General features: G+C 52.3%; 2 protein-coding genes across 5 annotated transcripts; both read left to right on the top strand.

Annotated features, from left to right (window-relative positions):
• Positions 1–3,265: 3,265 nt before the first annotated feature.
• On the top strand, positions 3,266–18,733 carry LRRC61 (leucine rich repeat containing 61). 4 transcript variants are annotated; one of them, XM_023225415.1, is made up of 5 exons: positions 3,266–4,089; positions 5,150–5,234; positions 6,658–6,827; positions 11,782–11,876; positions 17,236–18,733. In XM_023225415.1, the coding sequence occupies exon 5, from the start codon at positions 17,395–17,397 to the stop codon at positions 18,172–18,174; it is 780 nt and encodes a 259-aa protein (XP_023081183.1). In that variant the 5' UTR covers positions 3,266–4,089; positions 5,150–5,234; positions 6,658–6,827; positions 11,782–11,876; positions 17,236–17,394; the 3' UTR covers positions 18,175–18,733. The 4 variants fall into 4 exon arrangements, with proteins under 4 accessions (XP_023081183.1, XP_023081181.1, XP_023081182.1 ...); XM_023225413.1 differs by lacking the exon at positions 11,782–11,876; XM_023225414.1 differs by lacking the exon at positions 11,782–11,876 and having other exon boundaries at positions 5,174–5,234.
• On the top strand, positions 8,819–12,922 carry ZBED6CL (ZBED6 C-terminal like). Its single transcript, XM_023225416.1, is given in 3 exon segments — positions 8,819–11,049; positions 11,052–11,208; positions 11,210–12,922. Coding segments are annotated over 3 exon segments (702 nt in total). The 5' UTR covers positions 8,819–10,616; the 3' UTR covers positions 11,322–12,922.
• Positions 18,734–18,879: the final 146 nt, after the last annotated feature.

The raw sequence follows: 18,879 nt of genomic DNA on the forward strand, positions 1-18,879 counted from the left end.
ACCTGCCTCGGCCTCCCAAAGTGCTGGGATTACAGGCACGAGCCACCACGCCTGGCCCAGAACAGACTTCTTAAGAATCTGTCTAGCTCTGACATTCCACAAGGCTATGAAATGGTCCAGGAAGAGTTAGGGCAGGCTAGCAAATTCAGGTGCCTTTGCCTTTGGGAAGATGGAGGCAAAGCACTTTGTCCATCCAATTAATTTGTATTTATTTATTGTTAGTTTGTTCGCCCTGACTCCATTCTTGACAATTACTCTACATTTTAAAACACTGTTGGGACTAACCTCACCAGCCTCTCCCCTGACCTGAGACAGAGTTAGCAGCTAATGTAGCTACTTCCCACTTTCTGTCACCCCTGCAAACGGGGCAAACAGGGATGCTGTATCTGGAAGCTCTAGAGGCAGGAGTCAGTCCTATTTATCCTTTTGTAAAACACCTACCAAAACGAGATGATTTTAGGTCCTCCCTCCTGAAAGTCGGCTTGGCTGCAGTGAAAAGTTTTGCACCTACAGGAAGATCAGCATTTCCTTCCATTCGTCCTCTCCCAGTCCATCCCTGACTGGTCTTTTGCCCTCTTTTGAGTAAGAAACTCCTTGTTTTAGAGTGTTTCTGGATTAACGCTAGAAAGGGACCAGCTCTGAACCCATAGTATGGATCCCATGTAACAGTACTCTTACCAGAAAAGGGGTTTCATCCCAGACCCCAAGGACAGGTTCTTAGATCTTGCACAGGAAAGAATTCAGGGTGAGTCGCAGAGTACAGTAAAGTTAAAATGGTTTATTAGAAACTAATCTCTTAAAGTAGGGTGTCCTCAGGAAGCAAGAGGAGGAATGCCCTACCTCAAATGTAATGCTTCCTTGTGTAGGATATTAGAGGTAAGAATAGTGTATTTTATTATAAAGGCTTGTGATCGGCTTGTGACAGACTATTTGTATTGTTATTCTCTTGTGCAATTAATTTTGGCAAATATTTATGAGTGGACTATTATCTTTGGAGCAAAACATAGTTTAAATTAAGAATGCCTTTTTCCAGGCTGGGTGCCATGGCTCACACCTGTAATCCCAGCACTTTGGGAGGCTGAGGCGGGTGGATCACTTGAGGTCAGGAGTTCGAGACCAGCCTGGCCAATATGGCAAAACCCCGTCTCTACTAAAAATATAAAAATTAGCTAAGTAAAGTGGTGCATACCTGTAATTCCAGCTACTTCGGAGGCTAAAGCAGGAGAATCACTTGAACCCGGGAGGCAGAGATTGCAGTGAGCCAAGATGGTGGCACTGCACTCCAGCCTGGGCAACAGAGTGAGACTCCAAAACAAAACAAGAATGCCTTTTTCCATTAACTTGTTTCCTCAACAATAAACATCTTGTGATCAAGAGTGCTAACTTCCTGGGAATGCAACCCAGCAGGTCTTGCCTTCCCCAACCTTTATTTAGGATGGAGTCACTCTGGTTAGGATGCCTCTGACAATACAACCCAAATCATTGGTGGCTCATGAAAAGAACTCACTCCTTGGCTAAACTTGAGTCAGTCTCCTCTCAGTCCTCTTTTTGAATAGGCCCTGACCCTGGGCTGGTCCTTAGCTCACTTAGTTCAGTTTTAGCAAGAATCCTGCTGAGTCAGTTCAACAAAAATCCCCTACCCTTGGTATCTGATCACCTTGGCTTGCATTCAGCAAAAAATCTCCCTAGCCTTTATGTGTCCTCTCAGTAATTTTCCATCTGCTGACCTCCACCCTGTTGCTTAACTATAAATCTCCACCTGTCCTTGTATTTGATGTTAAGCCTGATCTTTTTGCCCCTACTGCATAGCCCCAATTGCAGCTGTTCTTGAATAAAGTCTCTCATCTTAACAATTGTTTGAATAATTTTTCTTTTAGTCCCATTTCCTACTGTAACACGCTGTGTGAGTCTCAATTTTCTCATCTGTATAACGCAGAAACTAATACTCCCATCTCTGAGGCACAGAGATCAAGTGAGATTAAAAATAACTTGGGTATGGCTGGGCAGGGTGGCGCACACCTGTAATCCCAGCACTTTGGGAGGCCAAGGCGGGCAGATCACTTGAGGTCAGGAGTTCAAGACCACCCTGGCCAATATGGTGAAACCCCGTCTCTACTAAAAATACAAAAATTAGCCAGGTGTGGTGGTTCATGCCTGTAGTCTTAGCTACTTGGGAGGCTGAGGCAGGAGAATCGCTTGGACCCAGGAGGTGGAGGTTGCAGTGAGCTGAGATCACACCACTGCACTCCAGCCTGGGCAAGAGAGTGAGACTCCATCTCAAAAAAATAAAAATAAAAATAAATAACTTGAACAAAGTGTAAAGATAAAAATCACTATTCTTGGGCAGGGGTCCCAGCTGTAACCCAAGCTGGAGAACTAAACTAGCTTGGCGTTAATTTGCTTGGGACAGGAGGAGGGTCATCTGAAAGAGATGGGAAAAGCTAAGGTTGCCCCTGGGAAGACTAGGGAAGCCTGCCCCCAGGACAGCCCCTTGAATATGTCCAACTCAGGAGGCGGAAAGAAATTCAAGGTAGCCAGGGAGACAAAAGTGGTTCATTTGGTGCACATGTGGAACCAACATGGGACAAAGAGGCATTTTGCGCTCACCCAGGGAAGGTGACTTCTTTGGTTCCCGCACAATTTGTAGCCTGCAGGAGTGGCAGAGCACCCGAGTGGATGCAGGCCCAGACGTTCTCTGGGTTGGGTGTTTAGGACTTCCGGGAGTCATCAGGCAGCAGGTATTTGCCCCAGGGTCAGAGGTGTTTAAACCAGAATTACTCCATCTTGAATAAGGGCTGAGTAAAATGAGGCTGAGCCCAACTGGGCTGCATTCATAGGAGGCTAGGCATTCTAAGTCACAGGATGAGATAGAAGGTTGGCACAAGATACAGGTCATAAAGACCTTGCTGATAACACAGGTTGCAGTAAAGAAGCCCGCTAAACCCCACCAAAACCAAGGTGGCAATGGGAGGGACCTCTGGTGGTCCTCACTGCTCATTATGCGCTAATGATAACGCATTAGCTGCTAAAAGACACTCCTACCAGCACCATGATAGTTTACAGATGCCATGACACCATCGCGAAATGCCCTGTATGCTCTAAAAAGGGGAGGAACCCTCAGTTCCGGGAACTGCCCACCCCTTTCTCTGAAACTAATGAATAATCCAACCTTTGTTTAGCATATAATCAAGAAATAATCACAAAAATGGGTAACGAGTAGCCCTGGGGCTGCTCTGCCTATGGAGTAGCCATTCTTTTATTTCTTTGCTTTCTTAATAAACTTGCTTTCACTTTATGGGCTTGCCCTGAATTCTTTCTTGCATGAGATCCAAGAACCCTCTCTTAGGGCCTGGATCGGGACACCAGGAGACACCCTGGATGGGTTTCCTGAATCGACAGATGAGCCTTCCACGCGGGGAGACCTGGATTCTTATTGTTTTTGTGGCTCCTTCCGTCTGCACGTGCGGACGGGGCCCCGGTCGCACTCGGGTGGTCAGCCTGGCACCCACAGCGCCGGCGTGTAGGGGGCCTTGGGTGCCACCGAGTCCGGGAGGAAATCTAGGCCACCATCTGTCCGGAGACTGGCACATGTGACCACCCACCCAACATGTATTGAATAACGGCTTGGAGGTCCTTTCTCTAAGACTGCACCGATAAACGATTACCAACTGTCAACCTCACGGCCCCTTCGCTTCCGGCCGCATTGCCGCGCTGCCTACGCCTGCGCACTCAGGGGCTGCAGGCAGGAGGAACGTACCAACTGCGGGGCGGGGGGTGCGCGCGGAGACCCCCGCGAGCTGCGTTCCCGGAAGTAACCCCTGGTGCATCCTGGAATCCAGAGCGCCCACTACGGCCTTTGGCCAGGCCCCTGGATGCGTTCCAGGAGCTCAGGCCTGCGGCGTTTGGAGAAGCACGTTGGCCAACCCGTCGGGTGGTGGGCAATGGGCCCAGGGGTCAGGGGCCGGTAAACGGCTGGCGGCGGGTCTGCGGCTCTTACCTGCCGAGGAGGCGCCGGCTCTGCGGTGCGGAGTTGCGCCGCACTTCCCAGCTTGGCCAGTGGCTCCGCGGGCTGCCGGCTCCACCCCTCAGGTAAGCGGGGACTGGGCCACAGAGGTTCAGGGAAGGGGGCGGCTGTAGGGACTGTGCCGGCACCGGGGGGCCACCTCCTTGGCCAGCCTTGCCCCCGCGCCCAAACACACTGGGCGAGGCCAGAATCTTCCGAAACAGTCAGCCCTTACCCATCGCTCCCTCTGTGCTGAGAACTGCCCTGAAATACTATGATATTAACTCGTTTAACCCTAACAATCTCGTGAGGCGGGTGCTTAGTATTCCCATAGTGTAGACGAGGCTCTGACATGCTCTGATTCCATTGTTAAGCCCTAAGCTTCCAGAAAAGAGCAGAGTGCTGCCATGTCGTTTGAATCACATCTCACTTTGTGTCATTTTTTTGCACAGTATGAAACCCAATGATGCATGATTATTATTCAAAACATCTTGCTTAGGATTTTTTATTTTTTATTTTTTATTTTGAGACGGAGTCTCGCTCTGTCGCCCAGGCTGGAGTGCAGTGGCGCGATCTCCGCTCACTGCAAGCTCCACCTTCCGGGTTCACACGGTTCTCCTGCCTCAGCCTCCCGAGTAGCTGGGACTACAGGCGCCCGCCACCACGCCTGGATAATTTTTTTTTTTTTTTTTTTTGTATTTTCAGTAGAGACGGGATTTCACTGTGTTAGCCAGGATGGTCTGGATCTCCTGACCTCGTGATCCACCCGCCTCAGCCTCCCAAAGTGCTGGGATTACAGGCGTGAGCCACCGCCGCCCGGCTGCTTAGGCTTTATAGGTAGTCAAATTTGCATGTGGGACAAAACCCCAAAACACAGTGGCTTGCTCTCTTCTTTTCCTTTCACACTTTCGTCTCTTCCAATCCCTTTCTCTCACCACCTTTCAATCTTCTCACAGATGTTGTGGAGGAAGATGAGACTTGTGGGCCCAGCAGGTGCTTAAAATCCCCTGTCTGGTGGGAATGGAGTAGACACTCCCTCCCCCACGCAGTGCTGGAGTTGAGAGCAGAGGGGGCGGGGGGGCCTGGGCGGAGTGAGGAGTGAGAAAGGCCTGGCATAATCATGGATCATGGATTATGAACCCCAAGGGTGGGGTTCTACTTCTCTTGCAGGCACAAGAGAAGTAGAAGAGTGGCCCCTTTCCTTCTGGACACGCACTTGGGAAAAGGCCTGGTAAGACCAATGAGAAGAACGTGTCTAATTTCTTGAACCAGTGTGCGGAGGTGCTTCCCAGCCCAGGCTAAGCCAGATCACTCAGCCAGCCGCTGGCTGCCTTTACAGTCAACACTGAACAGTCTCCCCCTGAACAGTCAACACGCCTGGCTCTCAGGCATAAGCTGCCTCACTTCCCTACTGTGCTGCACTCCAGGACTTGCCTGTCACCAGACCCATCCTACTTCCTCTGTCAGGAAAAATAAGATTTCTTCCTGGTCTCTGAGGCCGATCCCTTCCACCGCCTGTGTCCTGGATCCCTTTCTCTAGGAAGCTTCTCTTGCCTGTATAGTTAGCCTCCCCGCTCTTCCCAGGGCATCTTCTCTCTGTTTAGGGACCGAGCCAAGCCTTTTCCCTCCCACCCCCACCTCCAGCATTCCTGGTTCCTGCTTCTCCCCTACTTCCTGCTGTACCGCCCACTGAAGGGACCTTTGACCCCGTTGACCACTGCTCTTGGAAAGTCTTTTCTTGGTTTCCTTAACTTCACTTTACTTTGGTTTTTCTTTGTCTCTCTCCTCTGCCTCTCAGTCACCTTTGAGATCTGCTCATCCTCTCACCTCCCTGTATTGTCAGCATCACCTGGGCAGCCCCTCTGGTGTTTTCCCTCAGTTTCTCTAGAAACTTGCCTGAAGATTTGCCCCAAAATAGCCCACATGGACCTGTATGAGTAAAGAGGATCACTATGGAGTCTCTCTCCATCATTTCCTCTCCCACTCAAGGCTTAGGCATGGGCCACCGCCTGAACAGCTCTCCCCACAGTCTCCTCCACCCGCTCTGCCGTCACCCCGCCTGCCGTCACCCCGGCCTGGCCCTCTTTCCCTTTTGCCTCCCAGGGATGTGCCTGCTTCCTGTGAGGCCTGGCTAGGGCGCTTTCCCGACTGCCGCCCACGTGATCGACTGTGCGCAGGCGTGCAACCCAAAAGGCCGTGCCTCAGCTTGGAAGCCCTTGGAATCTTGCCTTGTTGTGGTTGTGGGCCTCCAGTGTGTTGTCAGCTGTGGTGATGTGTGTCACAAGTAACTTCTTTTGAGACAGGGTCTGGCTCTGTTGCTTAGACTGGAGTGCAGTGGTGCGATCACGCCTCACTGCAACCTCCGCTTCCCTGCTCAAGCCATCTTCCAGCCTCAGCCTGCCAAGAAGCTGGGACCACAGGCATGGGCCATCACAGCTGGCTGATTTTTTGTATTTTTTTTTTTTGTAAAGGTAAGGTTTCGCCATGTTGCCCAGGCTGGTCTCAACCTTCTGAGTTCAAAGCAGTCCACCCACCTTGGCTTCCCAAAGTGCTAGGATTACAGGCGTGAGCCACCACACCCAGCCACAAATAACTTCTTGGTAATAAAGTACTGGAATTTGTCAATGACTTTCTTTTTAAATTTTACATTTCAGATTCATTTGGATTGAAGGTTGACTCCCAACAGTGCCAGCTGCACTGTCATCCTGAAGTACTCCCGTGGAAGAGAACACGGTGGTGTTACTGTTGTACCAGTGATGACACAAGATCCCAGATCTCCCTGATGGGTCTGCGGGGATTGAAGATTGTGAAGCAATAGCCTAAGGTAAACAACCCCTTGCAAGACAGTATTTCTCAGTAGGTCAGCCTGGGGGCCCCCCAGGGATCCCTCGCCACCTCGTAGCACCATACCCTACTTTCCCCCTGGTCTAGTAATGAGCCCATTTCTAGGTTGTCGTCTCATCCTAAGCCCCAAGTGCCAGCCAAGCAACTACTCTCTTCTGTTCATATCTTGAATGTACAGTGCTGGCTCATAGTAGACATTCGATGACTTTCTATTAAATGATTGAGTGAATCAAGAGTATCTACAGAGTATAGCATTTATGATGAGACAACGCTAATTGGGAAACAGAACAAGATTGGTGTCCTGGGGTAACTGGGTGGGTCTTAAGATGAAGATTTTGGGGTGTGCTAGGTACAGTGGCTCACACCTGTAATCCCAGTACTTTGGGAGGCTGAGGCAGGGGAATCGCTTGAGCCCAGGAGTTCAAGACCAGCTTGGGCAACATGGTGAAATCTTGTCTCTACAAAAAACACAAAAATTAGCTGGGTGTGGTGGTGCACATCTGTAGTCCCAGCTACTTGGGAGGCTGAGATTGCGAGGATTACTTGAACCCAGGAGGCAGAGGTTGGAACAAGCTAGATCATGCCACTGCACTCCAGCCTGGGTGACAGAGCAAGACCAGTCTGAAAAAAAAAAAAAAGATTTTGGAGTGTGACCCTGTTCTGCAGATGGCCTCTGGAGGCCTGGATGTTCACACTCTGTGGTGGCAGTTCCCTCACTCATGAAGTGTGAGTTAAGTCCCCTCCAGTGTGACATCCGAGAGCAGTTGTGGGCCCAGGACAGCAGCCTGTGTTTCCTTTGCAGCTTTACCTAGCCCCTCCACAATCGTCACCCTGCAGTAGGCCTTCAGTTCTTGGATTTATTGGTGGCTGAAAGTTCTTGCGAGATGGGCTTGAAGCTGTTGCCACTTAACCCTTCAGAGGCTCTTCTGGCTGGAAGGAGCTCCGCTTTCTGTTCAGAGTCTTGCTTGAGCCTTCTTAGCCGTCTTGTCACCTGTTATATAGGCAGCCCTGCCATCTCTGGTGACTCTTTTTAAACATTACCCTTGTGAATAATGTTTAACATCACTCATTGTCAGATCTTTTTTATCTTTTTTTTTTGAGTTTCAGTACCAGAAAGTCTTTATTCATTATATCTTTCCAGGGAAAGGAGAAGGGAAGTGAAAAGGGTCAGCATGTATGTTACAAAGTGATTAGGAAATGGGAAAGGAAGTACCTGGTACAGAAAAATCAGTCATCCAATAGGTGCATCCCAGAGATGGAGTAACCAAAACCCAAGGGGCTTGGTCTCCTACATACAGTTCAGGAATGAGGGGCCAGGGATTAGGGAAGGTACAAGCCTTTCTACCCTCCCTCCCTGCCCCTAAATTCAAGATTTCACATAAAGCTTTGGTTTCTAGTATTAAACATGAGGTTACATTCATCTGTCTCCTTTTAAACAATCTTGTAGCCACTTTGACATAAGTTCTTGCACTGGGCCGGGTGTGGTGGCTCACCCCTATAGTCCCAGCACTTTAGGAGGCCAAGGAAGGAAGATTGCGTGAGCCCAGGAGTTGGAATCCAGCCTGGGCAACATAGTGAGACCTTGTCTCTACAAAAAAATAAAAAGAATTGCCGGGCGCGGTGGCTCAAGCCTGTAATCCCAGCACTTTGGGAGGCCGAGACGGGCGGATCACGAGGTCAGGTGATCGAGACCATCCTGGCTAACACGGTGAAACCCCGTCTCTACTAAAAAATACGAAAAACTAGCTGGGCGAGGTGGCGGGCGCCTGTAGTCCCAGCTACTCAGGAGGCTGAGGCAGGAGAATGACGTAAACCCGGGAGGCGGAGCTTGCAGTGAGCTGAGATCTGGCCACTGTACTCCAGCCTGGGCGACAGAGTGAGACTCCGTCTCAAAAAAAAAAAAAAAAAAAAAAATAGAAAGAATTAGTCGGGCGTGTTGGTGTACACCTGTAGTTCTAGCTACTCGGGAGGCTGAGGTGGGAGGATTGCTTAAGCCTGGGAGGTTGAGGCTGCAGTGAGCCAAGATTGTGCCACTCCCTCCAGTCTGGGTGACAGAGCAAGACCTGGTCTCAAAAAAAAAAAAAAGGTTTCTTGCACCTGCACAAAATTCCCAAGTGACTTGGATATATACTCATATTCCTTTGCCTGGTCTCCTGACCCCACTTCTACGTGGAAGCCCCTGGTCGCTTCTCCCTCCTTTGAGATTACAGATTAAGTAGGTTTGATCCATCCAAATAAAGTAGTGTCTTAAGTGTTTGGGGTGAACCACATTGACTCAGGTTGGGAACAAGAGATGGAGGGTTCCTAATTTCTTCAGGTTGTTCACATACATCATTTAAGAGTTGCAGAGACAGCCCAAGAATTCAATATATGCGTGTGTGGGTATGTAGGTTTTCTTTTGGGGGAGGTGAATGGAGAACTGGGTAGGATAGAAGTCAAGTTTTTAGGGCAGAAGATCTGATCCAAAATAGGAAATAGAGGAAGGGAAACACAAAGAAAGGATAGTTCAAGATCCCTACTTCAATACGAGGGTCCCCCAAACTCATGTTTTACATCCTTTTTGCCTGGTTCAGAACTTTCTGTAAAGATGCCTTGGCCATTTTTCTCTCAATACAAAAAAGTTTGTAAATAATGAAACCCCAAAAGAACATGGAGAAAGACCAACACAGTATATTTACACAAACTAGGCCACCTAGCAGTCACCAACTGCTACAAAGTCCAGACAAATACAGGAACTAGAGGGGGCAGCATCAGGGGAAAACAAACCCAGGATCAGATGTGCACCCCTGAACACGTGCTGTCACGCTTGTCCCATTTCAGCCCAGCAAGGGAGGTTCGTGGTGATCTTACAGGATGTAAATGAGGCCCCCTTTTCTCCTTAGTTACCGTGATACTGAATCCGCGCTGCAGCAGGGCACGATGCCGGCTGTGCACACCACATGAAGAGGCCCTCCCTTACGGGGCTCCCTTGAACCCAAGAATTTGGAAAAGTTAAGAATTTTAGTCCTTGCTTCATATATCCTTCCCTGGACAGCACAGGAGGGATACAGGGGCACTGGTCTTAACATTTAGCCTTCCTAAGTCACGTTTTTTATGAATGCACACACATATCCCCTGTTGTGGATGGTAGGTCTAGCCCAGTCCAGTGAAGGACGGATCTGGGGTATGAAGCAAGTCCCATGCCCTAGGATTAGGAAACCCTCACCTAACCTTGGTGTCCCTTGGTGTCTCAGCACCTTAGTCTAATTTTCAGTCTTCCAGTAGCCAGAGATCAAGTCTTGGGCAATCCAGTGGAACCCTAGTCTCCTGTGAAACATTTTCAAGGTGGGGGGGTTCAGGAGCGGGCTTACTGGTATCGAGCGGCTGCCCCAGCCTGGAGCAGGTGGCCAAGGGCGAGGGCTATACCCACATCCATTGTTTCACCCACTGCCTTGACACCCTGGTGAGAAACTTTCTGTGTCACCATCACAGTGTCCAGATCATCCTGGGCACTGCCAGGGCCATCTGCAGCCATTTCTAAAGCTCTGTGGAGGCTTGGGGGCTCCTCACCCAGCTCCAGCGCCAGCACGCCATCCCGGCCCACCAGCCTCTTGAGGAGCTCTTGGCCCACTGGGTCTTGGCCTACCACCTGCTGGAGTGGCTGGTGGAGCAGCAGCAGCCCCTTCAAGAGTACAAGGGCAGGCACCAGCTGGGGAAGGCTGGTGTCACCTTGTCGGCCACATTCTGGAGCCTGGCAGACAGCCTCAGCAAGCTCCTGCAGCCCTTCCAGATGGCGGTCCACGAGGTGAGTGTGGTGCAGGCGTCTCTGAGTCAGGTGCTGCCCCAGCTGCGCTACCTGCACATCTTCCTGGAGCAGGTTCACAGACACTTTCAGGAGCAGAGTGTCGGGGAGGCGGGCGCAGCCATCCAGCTGGCTAAGGGGTTGGTCCTGCAGCTCTGCACCGACTGTCAGCTCAGTGAGCTCTTCTACCGCGAGGAGTTTGTGCTGGCCACCTTGCTGGACCCTTGCTTCAAAGGCAAGATTGAGGCCATCCTTCCTGTGGGGGCCGACATTGACCACTGGAAGCAAGTCCTTGTGTACAACGTGAAGGAGATTAGGGTGTCTGAATACTCTTTGACCGCCCCCAGCCCCCTGCAAAGCCCCAGGGGTCTATGCGTGGACCCCACCAGGGTAGCCAGGAGCTGCGGGGTGGAGAGGAAGAGCCGGGGGAGCCTCTGCAGAGCAGTGGCTGCTCTGGGGCCTTCCTGCTGGCCCAGAGGGAGAAGGGCTTGCTGGAGAGCGTGGGGCTGTTGGCCTCCGAGAGGAGTGGGGACTCGCTCTCCACCAAGAGCCACTGGGCCAGCATCATTGTCAGGACGTATCTGGGAGAATGAGACCGTCAGAGCCCAAGACGACCCCCTGGCTTCCTGGGAGAAGAAGCAAGAAGCCTGGCCACCATCTATCTGTCTTACCCCCGACAAAAGCCTTCTCTGAAAGCATATTTGCCTCCCTGAACAGCCCCACCCTTGTAGAGCAAAACTCTTTTCTCAAGGTGGAGGCCATCGAGCATACTTGAAGACCAACCTGGAGCAGTTCCCCAACTACACCCCGCCTCCCCTCATCTGCTCTAGTGGTGACCTGGCCAAAGGGATACAGGCCCTGCAGTCCGCTCAGTGTGGGATGGCAGACATGGCAGGTGCCAGTGCTCACCCTGCCCGTGAACTCCTAGAGAGCCTCTGTCTGTAGTAGGTCAAAGCAGAGAGCCGGGTGTTACATCCTGGGTGCCGCATGCTGATGGCCAGAATCTTAAACCTATTTGGTAAGAAAGGGTCAGTTTCTCACTTGACAGATTGCCATATATATTTTTTTTTCTGGGAGATGTCATTTTCCATCTCCCCATTACTTCCTTTATGTCTAGCAGTATGTGCTGAGAAGAGGCTTACTCTCTTCGTAGGTGACTGAATTTTGTACTACGTGGCTTTGTACATGTGATGCTCTGTTAAAACATAAGTGGGTGTGAAGGTCCTTGAATACACCTTGTCTGTGTGGGTAAGTGGATACATGCCCTTAAGAGGCTTGCTTTCTCAAAAAGCGTACAAGGATGTGGAATGGGCGTGTGCTGGCAGATGGGATATGTCCTCAGCCTCTTGGGGGCTGGGTAAACTATTGCAGCACTATCTAAGGCTTTCACTGTAGGGAGAAGGAAACCCCAAGGTAGAATAGCCATTTCCAGAGAGAAGTGCACATATACCCCACACACCAGTCTTTTTGGGGGTATCGGAGTAGCCAGAGAACCCGACTGATGGGACTGACCAGCTAGCTAGGAGAGCTGAGATGCCAGTCCTCAAATGGTGTTCTTACCAATAGTCTATTTCCAGACTACTGGAAACCTTGGGGTTTCTTCCTCCAGTGACAGCAGCCTCAGTAGCTTTCCTGGGCTCCCAGTGGCCGGCTGTACACCCTGCCTGCCATCACCCTTGCCCCTGCTTGTCGTGCACCACTTTTAAAGGGGAAGTTCCTTATTTGAAAGAGAGAAAGGATGTGTGTAGCACACACTCATCATGGATTGCTCAGAGTTCCTTTAGGGCAGAGCTGAGGGCCTGGGATCCAGGAACCAGTGGGATTGGACAGGAGAAGAAAGAAAGGGGTGGCCCGTCAACCCCGCAAGACTTGCATCCAGGTAGCCTAAGGGTTCCTGGTCACTGGGTAGGGTGGCTGCTGAGATGCAGGTCGGAAGAGGCAGGGAAGGCTCCAGGCCTAACTTGCAGCATGTCACTGGCCATGGAGGTGACGGGACAGACTCTCGCCTTACTGGCTGGCAGCCCCAGGAACCTGTTCCCTTGCCTCTCCTAGATGGGTTGCCAGCCCTGTGTTTCACTGTGACCAATTCATTCTGATATTTGGATATTACTGAGAATGTAAGGAAGCAGGAAAAATTAACTACACTCCTTTCATTCAGAGATAGCCTCTATCAACAGTTTGACATTTTTCCCTCTTTTACATTGAGATCATACCCTAGGTACTGTTTAGTATGTGATATTTTCATTTTCACAGTATAGTAACTGCACCTGTTAAATAAAGTTTTGTAAACATTTTTAATGACTGCAATAGTATGATTTGAATTAAAGTCTGGCCTCCAGATTGCTTAGATCACTCCACTGCCTGTAGCACTAGGTGTGGGAGTGGAGTGATGGGGACACATTCACAGGTGATAGGAGGCTGGGTTTGTCTTGGGGAGGGACCTTACTACTGCCCCTGGCTCTGACGCCATTGCATCTGGATAGGAGGGACAGGGCTTGCTGGATCTCTCCCTGCAGTGTCCTGCACCTCACTCGCAGGATCCTGACTCACATGTCGGAGCGCGGAGGATCTGGGAATGTGATGCATCCTCAGGTTGCCTTAGGCAGCGTGCGTGTCTGTGCCTCCATCCTTGAGAGCCGTCGGAACTGTTCTTGGAAGTGGCATCGTGGCTCTGCTGTGTGGCATCACTGAGCGGGCTCATGTTCTGGGGGAGGACTGGTGAGGCAGCGAGGCTTGGGAGAAGAATGTGAGAAGATTGGGTGGGGGTGAAAGGAAGAGGGTGAGAGAGCTTGATGGCACCAAACCAGGGGGCTTGGGCTCTAGAACCTTCACTTTCATCTAGGGGCAGTTTTGTACCCCAGTGGACATTGACAATGTCTGGAGGCGTTTTTAGTTGTTCCAAGTGGGGTAAGGGGAGTGGTTCTGTTGGTGTCTAGTGGACAAAGGCCAGTGATGCTGCTCAGCACCCTTCAAGCATCCACAACCAACAGCCTCCACAACCAAGGCTTAGCCTGCCCAGATGGCAGTAGTGCCAGGGTTGGGAACCCCTCTTCTAGAGCATTAGAGCCTCCAGTCCACCCGAGGCTGCTCTGGGTTGAAGCATTCCTCCCCCTAGACTTAGCTTTGCCCTTCGGGCATCATTTCCCAGGTAGAAGACACTCACCAAGGCCTGGGACCGTCTTCTCTGGTTCTCAGTCAACCTCCCTCAAAGGGCCCAAGTGCCATCCTTGTCACCAGTCCTCTTTCCAGACTCTCTTGCTGGGCCAGGTCTCTGTTCCCTTCATTTCCATAGTTAGGACAAGGACGGCTCCCACTGGAGGAGTGCTGAACCTGGTGGACACGCGGGAAGCCATCCTCCTTATGTCTGCGGGCAGCCTGATGTTAGTTGGGGTTGCACAGGTGGGCACCGGCTGGTTCTCGGTCTTACCGGGCTGCCTGTTTGCAGTGTGCAGGTGATGGACCAGAAACACAGCAGAGGTCACTGACCCCCAAGAGAATGAGGGTTTTGCACGACCCATCACCAAGACCCAGGCGGCCTGCATCGTGGTGAGGGCAGGACGGAGCCACACTGGTGCAGGGCTGTGTGTTGGAGGGCAGCAGGGAAGGGCCGATTTCTGTCCCATTGGGGTCTTTCTGCTCCATTTCCTCTTCTGTAAACCATGTTCCTGGTGTGAGCATGCACAGTTGCCCGCCTCTGTCTGCCTGCTTCTTTGGTCTCTCCCTTTGCTGAGCCATCATCTCCATCTAAAAAGCCACTGACCCAGTTCCTCAGGGCATTCACTTAACCTCTGCAGTCCCACTCGGGTCTCACCTGTGCCCAGGACTGCTTATCCAGTGGCTGTGTCTCCAGCCTCATCTTGTCTGAGTCCAGTGGGGCGTCCTAGCAGTGTTGGTCTCACTCCTTAAAAGCCTTCCGTGTTCTCCTCCCTCTGGCTGCTTGGCAGAATCCTTCACAGACTCATTCATTCAGCCTCATAGGTTAGCCTCCACCTCTGCTGCTCGTTGTGTACAGGACATCTTCCACATTCACTCCTGAAATAGTGGGTGGGTGGGAGGGGTGCATGCTCCTGGAGAGAGGCCTGCGGGTTCTTAGAGAGCTCTGTGTCCCCAGCATGGTTGGCCCTGAGCACTGCATGCCTTCCTTGATGCCAGCTGCCATCTCCCTGCTGATGGTGCCTGGATCCCTCCAGGCTGGAGCTCCAGCTGCCTCCTGAGCCCCATGCCACACTCACTCAAGCTGAGTGCTGTGTAGCTGGATGTCTTCTTGTCTCCAACCTGTCCCACCTGTATTTCACATGCCTGAGAAGGGAGCCCCAGTCCAGGTGGGGTGGCTCATGCCTGTAATCCCAACACTTTGGGAGGCTGAGGCAGGTGGGATCATCTGAGGTTGGGAGTTCGAGACCAGCCTGGCCAACATGGTGAAACCCCATCTCTACTAAAACTACAAAAATTAGCCAGGCATGGTGGTACACGCCTGTAATCCCATCTACTTGGGAGGCTGAGGCAGGAGAATCGCTTGAACCCGGGAGGCAGAGGTTGTGGTGAGCTGAGATCGCGCCATTGCACCCCTGCACTCCAGCCATGGCAACAAGAGTGAAACTCTGTCTCAAAAAAAAAAAAAAAAAGAAAGGACCCCTTGCATACATGCATACAGTCACCCAGCCAGATTCCCAGTTGTCCTAGACCCTTTTTCCTCCTCCCCGCTTCCTGCCCTCCTTAGGGCCTGTATCTTTTGTTTTCATAGCAGACAGGTTTCTAGTACCTGGTGCTCCTCCTGCACCCCCCATCTTAGGGGCCAGAGAAGCTTTAATCAAATGCAAAGTTGATTGCATCACTCCCTGTTTACAAACCCCAAAAGATTCCATTCCCATTGAGGGAATCCACACTTCTTGGCAGATGCTTCCAGTTCCTTTTGGAAAGAAATGAGGTATAAATAAAAGAGAATGAACTGGAGTGTTGCAGACTAGAAGGGAGCTAGATAAGGAAATGGGGGCCATAAGCGCAAGGACTCCCCTTCCCAGACGGGGTGGAGAGTACATAAGGATGGCAAAACTGTTTACATCCTCGCTACCTCCCTGGTTGGGAACATAGTAAATATCTTTGTTGATGGTGTGGGAGGAGCTAAGTGGACCAGGCTCTGGGCCTGGTTTCCTTGGAGAGGGGAAAATGAAAAGTGTTGATGTGTCAACTCAGACTCGGGAGTCGCCGACACCCTGCATCAGATCCGCAGGGCAGGCATCACCCCGCCGGCCTGGGTGAGACTCCTGGGACTGGACCTGGCCAAAGTCTGCCAGGTTGGGAAAGCTGCGCTTGGAAGAGGTCTGTTATTTTCCTTCCTGCTGAAATCTTGCGGTCCCTCCACCAGGCCACCCCTGCTTTGTGCCACATGCACTGGCACCTGGACTCACCTGGTCCTGCAGCCCCTGGCAATTTGATGTGCCCATCCTGGCTTTCTGGAGCCACCCTCCCCTCCCACCAAGACAGCCTGCCCTTTGGGAAATCTATGTTGTATTTGCAGCAGGCACCATGCTGTCTGGTACATATAACAGTGCTGTTCCATGGATCTGTCCAGCTGAGGCCAGAGTAAAAGAGCTGGCTTTGGCGGCCAGTGAAGTGGTAGGAGCAAGGGTGTGGGACCTAGCCGGCCACTTACCCCAGCCTTCCCTGACCCTTCGCTACCTTGACCTCAGTTTCCTCCTTTAGGACTAAAGGCCAACTTCTTATGCTCTACAGCTCCAACCAGAGGCACCATTTGGCCCATATAATCTGGAAACAAGTTTGAATTCATTGCTGTTAGAAAGAATTGCAGTAGGCCGGGCACGGTAGCTCAAGCCTGTAATTCCAGCACTTTGGGAGGCCGAGACGGGCGGATCACGAGGTCAGGAGATCGAGACCATCCTGGCTAACCCGGTGAAACCCCGTCTCTACTGAAAAATACAAAAAAACTAGCCGGGCGATTTGGCGGGCGCCTGTAGTCCCAGCTACTCGGGAGGCTGAGGCAGGAGAATGGCGTAAACCCGGGAGGCGGAGCTTGCAGTGAGCCAAGATCTGGTCACTGCACTCCAGCCTGGGCGACAGAGCGAGACTCCGTCTCAAAAACAAAAAAAAAAAAAAAAGAAAGAATTGCAGTAATACTGACTGAATCAAACAAGGCACATGTGCTCTCATTTGCGTTGCATGTATATTGATTATCCCAGAAGGAAAACAAACTGGTGATGGTGGTTACCTATTGCCTGTTCAAACATAATGGCTTAAAGTACACCCCCAAATTAATAGGGATGGATCGTGAGTGGTTACTGAAAAAGTAAAATAATGATGTTTTGCCCCTAGTTTGGATTTAACAGAAAGAAATGGTAATAATGGGCCTGAATCCATCCAGCATGGCCCTAAGCAGCCGGGGCCAGTCTGGGCTGCTCCCGTTGGGTTGGGCCTGCACCCCATCCCTGTCACTCAGATGGTTTTTGTGGGCTGTGTCCCAGCTTGGTCTTCAGGTCTTGCCTGGCTGAGATTGTTGGTTTTCATGGTAAAAGCAGGGTCAGACTCCCTGCTGTCACCTGCTGTGTAAGACACAGAAAGTACTGCCTGCTGACTGATTGTCTCTCTTCAGGGACTGGCTGGCTTCGAGCAGGGAACTGGAACCAGGCCTCCTGGCACTGGCCTGGGGAGAGTGGAAGGTGCCTGCTTCGGGGCGAGCACCAGTTGACCCCCAGTGGAACCCCGTGACAGTCCTGCCAGGGCCCAGGCCATCCCAGCCGACTTCCGTCTCATGGAGCCTCCAGGGGAGAAGCCGGGAGAGGCTGGCGGGCTGCAAATCACACCCCAGCTGCTGAAGTCGCGCACAGGCGAGTTCTCCCTGGAGTCCATCCTGCTGCTGAAGCTGCGTTGCTTGGGACTGGCCGACCTGGGCTGCCTGGGAGAGTGCCTGGGCCTGGAGTGGCTGGACCTATCAGGCAACGTGCTTACCCACCTGGGCCCGCTGGCCTCCTTGCGCCAGCTGGCCGTGCTCAATGTCTCCAACAATCGGCTAACGGGCCTGGAGCCACTGGCCACCTGTGAGAACTTGCAGAGTCTCAATGCCGCAGGCAACCTACTGGCCACCCCAGGCCAGCTGCAGTGTCTGGCCGGGCTACCCTACCTGGAGTACCTGCGGCTCCGAGACCCTTTGGCCCGGCTCAGCAACCCGCTCTGTGCCAGCCCCTCCTACTGGGCTGCAGTCCGGGAGCTGCTGCCTGGCCTGAAAGTCATCGACGGTGAGCGTGTGATTGGGCGTGGTAGTGAGTTCTACCAGCTGTGCCGAGACCTGGACAGCTCCTTGCGTCCCAGCTCCAGTTCCGGCCCCAGAGCCACCGAGGCCCAGCCCTGGGTGGAGCCAGGCTACTGGGAGTCCTGGCCCAGCCAGAGCAGCTCCATCCTGGAGGAGGCCTGCCGGCAGTTCCAGGACACACTGCAGGAGTGCTGGGACCTGGAACGCCAGGCCAGCGACAGCCTGGCCCAGGCAGAGCAGGCACTCAACTCTGCGGGCCCCACCTCTTCCTTCGTCTTCTGAATGTGGCCCATGGCCCAGGACAGCCTGGCGGGTGGCCTCGCTGCACCCAGCTCCCCCCAGCTCCCCTCCCTGCCCCACCCCCAGCTCCCCTCCCTGCCCCCACACTCATCTTGGTTGCTTCACCCTGGTTACTGGCCGTGTATGCTGGGCTATTGCTTTATCCCTATCCTGAGAGCAGCCCCTCCCCATGATCCCTCCACATGCTGCAAGGAGGCACTGAAGGTCCTTGAGCAGGTGTAAAGCCTCCCACCACCGGTGCGCCTGTTTCCGCAGCTGCTACCACTCCGGGCTGCTCTAGCCTGCGACTTAGTGGAAGGAGTTACTTCTTCCTGAGGCTACAGGCGAGAAAGGTAGGGATGGGTCAGCCTCTCGTCCCAGCTGTTGGGAGAGAGTAGGCAGGCTGAGTGGCCCAGAGCACTCCTGGAAGCAGAAGCGGGACTCCCCTGCCTTGCAAATGTGCCTCTCCAGACTGCTACTGTACTCCTTCCCGTCCCGCCCTGGTACCTTCTCTGCCCTTTCTCGTCCACACATCTATTAAATGCTTCTGTTTTCATTTGCATCCCTGCCTGGCATTTCATGGGGGCACCTCTGGCTCTGGAGCACAGGAGGCTCTGCTCACCCTGCCCACAGGAAGGGTCCTGTCCCCCTGCCTTCTTTGGCCGCCTCTGAGCTATGTTGAGGAGGAAGGCATGCAACACAAGGAGC

This window comes from Piliocolobus tephrosceles, chromosome 8, assembly GCF_002776525.5.
Source record: "Piliocolobus tephrosceles isolate RC106 chromosome 8, ASM277652v3, whole genome shotgun sequence".
NCBI classification, from domain to species: Eukaryota; Metazoa; Chordata; class Mammalia; order Primates; family Cercopithecidae; genus Piliocolobus; species Piliocolobus tephrosceles.